At 47.3% G+C, this 1,722-nt stretch overlaps 1 protein-coding gene across 2 annotated transcripts in view; it reads left to right on the top strand.

Annotated features, from left to right (window-relative positions):
* The window catches only part of LOC104124043 (ectonucleoside triphosphate diphosphohydrolase 2), an 11,009-nt gene extending 9,298 nt beyond the window's left edge, over nucleotides 1-1,711 (top strand). For both annotated transcript variants that reach the window (XM_035891923.1, XM_009636347.2), the window contains 2 exons: nucleotides 31-162; nucleotides 905-1,711. In XM_035891923.1, the coding sequence (XP_035747816.1) occupies nucleotides 31-162; nucleotides 905-1,135 (363 nt within the window). In that variant the 3' untranslated portion in view covers nucleotides 1,136-1,711. The remainder of the gene's footprint in view (nucleotides 1-30; nucleotides 163-904) is intronic.
* Nucleotides 1,712-1,722: the final 11 nt, after the last annotated feature.

Genomic DNA, 1,722 nt, shown 5'->3' with positions numbered 1-1,722 from the left:
CCCCCATCTTTCTTTTGGAAATGACACCAGCTGATCAAGGACTCCCGAACAAACCTGGATAAACTTGCTGACTACTGCTTTGTGTCTGCCTTCATCTTTCATCTCAGTACAAAGGGATACACATTCGCCTTTGATGGGTCAGTTCGGACAGCATTCCAGAAGGTCAGTTACCTACAGTATGGTATTTCCAATTACAAGGGAGGATTGGTTTCAGTAAAGCCAGCCTGTCCCCACTCCTACAAGCCCGAACCAGCTAGGTTTCTCCTCTCCAGCAAGATGGTTTTTGCACAATAAATTCACCTTCGTGATAGGGAAGAAAACCAGCATTGGAGAGTTACAGATAACACTTGTCCCCCCTGAAAATGCATGGGTCAGAACCTCATCTGGAGCAATACCATCTTTAAGAATCTATGCCCAATAGGGGATGAAGTAGGGCTTCACCACCACTTAATGCTAAGGACAAACTGCTGATAATATTTCCCAAGCCAAAAGATGCTGCCCTACCTCTTCGCAATCACCATTACACTAGCGAGGGTTTATAACTGGCTTAATAAGGTCTGGAATTGCTTCAGGAAAGGAGGATTTGATTAAAGTTCTCCCCTTCACAAAATAAAAGGAAGCCTGTTCCCAGACCTCTTCTCAGCTCACCAGCAACAGCACAGTCCCACTGAGCAGGGCCACCTCTGTGACAGCAGTTCAGTCAGCCCTGTGGCAATCATCAGAATAAGGCGAGGTAGTGAGGGAGGTCCAGGTGAGGCTGGTCAGAGCATGGGGAGTGGAAGAGCTCCTCATTTTAAGCCTAATCCTTGGATCAGTCAAGTATATGAGGCCTTAGACCTGTGCAAAGAAACACAGCTGGGGTACAGACTGATGCTATTCTGACCTCTCCTTTTTATTTTAATAGATGGGTGATGCATTGTCCGGCTGGACTCTTGGGTACCTGCTGAGTCTGACCAGTACCACCCCCCAGGACAGCCCAGGCTCCCTCAAGGGGATTGAACCAAAGGTCTGGTCTTTGCTCCTTATCCTCTTCGTTGTGCTGCTCACTGGCTCTTTCATGCGCATCTCATACCGAGTGATGGTCAAGGAAAACAGCTTCAGTAACAGGAACAGCAGTGTTTTTGATGACAACTGACAGTTATTCTGGGACTCGATCCTCTTGCTAGAGGGCAGTTAACAGGGTACCTACAGAAATCTCACAGCTGTAAGTCACTGGAGGATGCAAGTGATTTTCCCACAGGACTCCCAGAGCCTCACTCTGTGCCTCATTTCAGCTTGCTAGCACTTGCACTACTGTACTTTGAGACAACAGATCCTGCTCCGCAGGAAGCCTGTGATTCCTGGTGGATGGCAAGCTAATTCATTCTCCAAATGAGAGCAGCTTGTGCAGACCTTGCGTGGGCTGCAGTTGAGATTCCTATGATGAAACAATGCCTCTGAGCAGGCAGGCCCTGAGCTACTGTAAAGTTAATATTAAATAATCCTGTCTAATCAGGAGAGGTGGTGTCTGAAAAGGTGCTCTGTCCTCTTCTGCACCCACAAGAGAGACGATACCTGCAGTATTGCCACTAGTGAAGACTGGAACAGCATTAAATATAATCAAAATATAACGGCCAACTTGCTTCCATGTTCTAAGGAAAAAAGCCTGCCGCTGCTGATCTGTCTGTTCTTCCACCTCAGTGACAGTATCCATGCATCCCTTCCAACGAATGTTCCTGCTTA

This window comes from Egretta garzetta, unplaced genomic scaffold (assembly GCF_000687185.1).
Source record: "Egretta garzetta isolate BGI_Z169 unplaced genomic scaffold, ASM68718v1 scaffold143, whole genome shotgun sequence".
Taxonomy (NCBI): Eukaryota; Metazoa; Chordata; class Aves; order Pelecaniformes; family Ardeidae; genus Egretta; species Egretta garzetta.
This window is presented reverse-complemented; position numbering and strand designations above follow the sequence as displayed.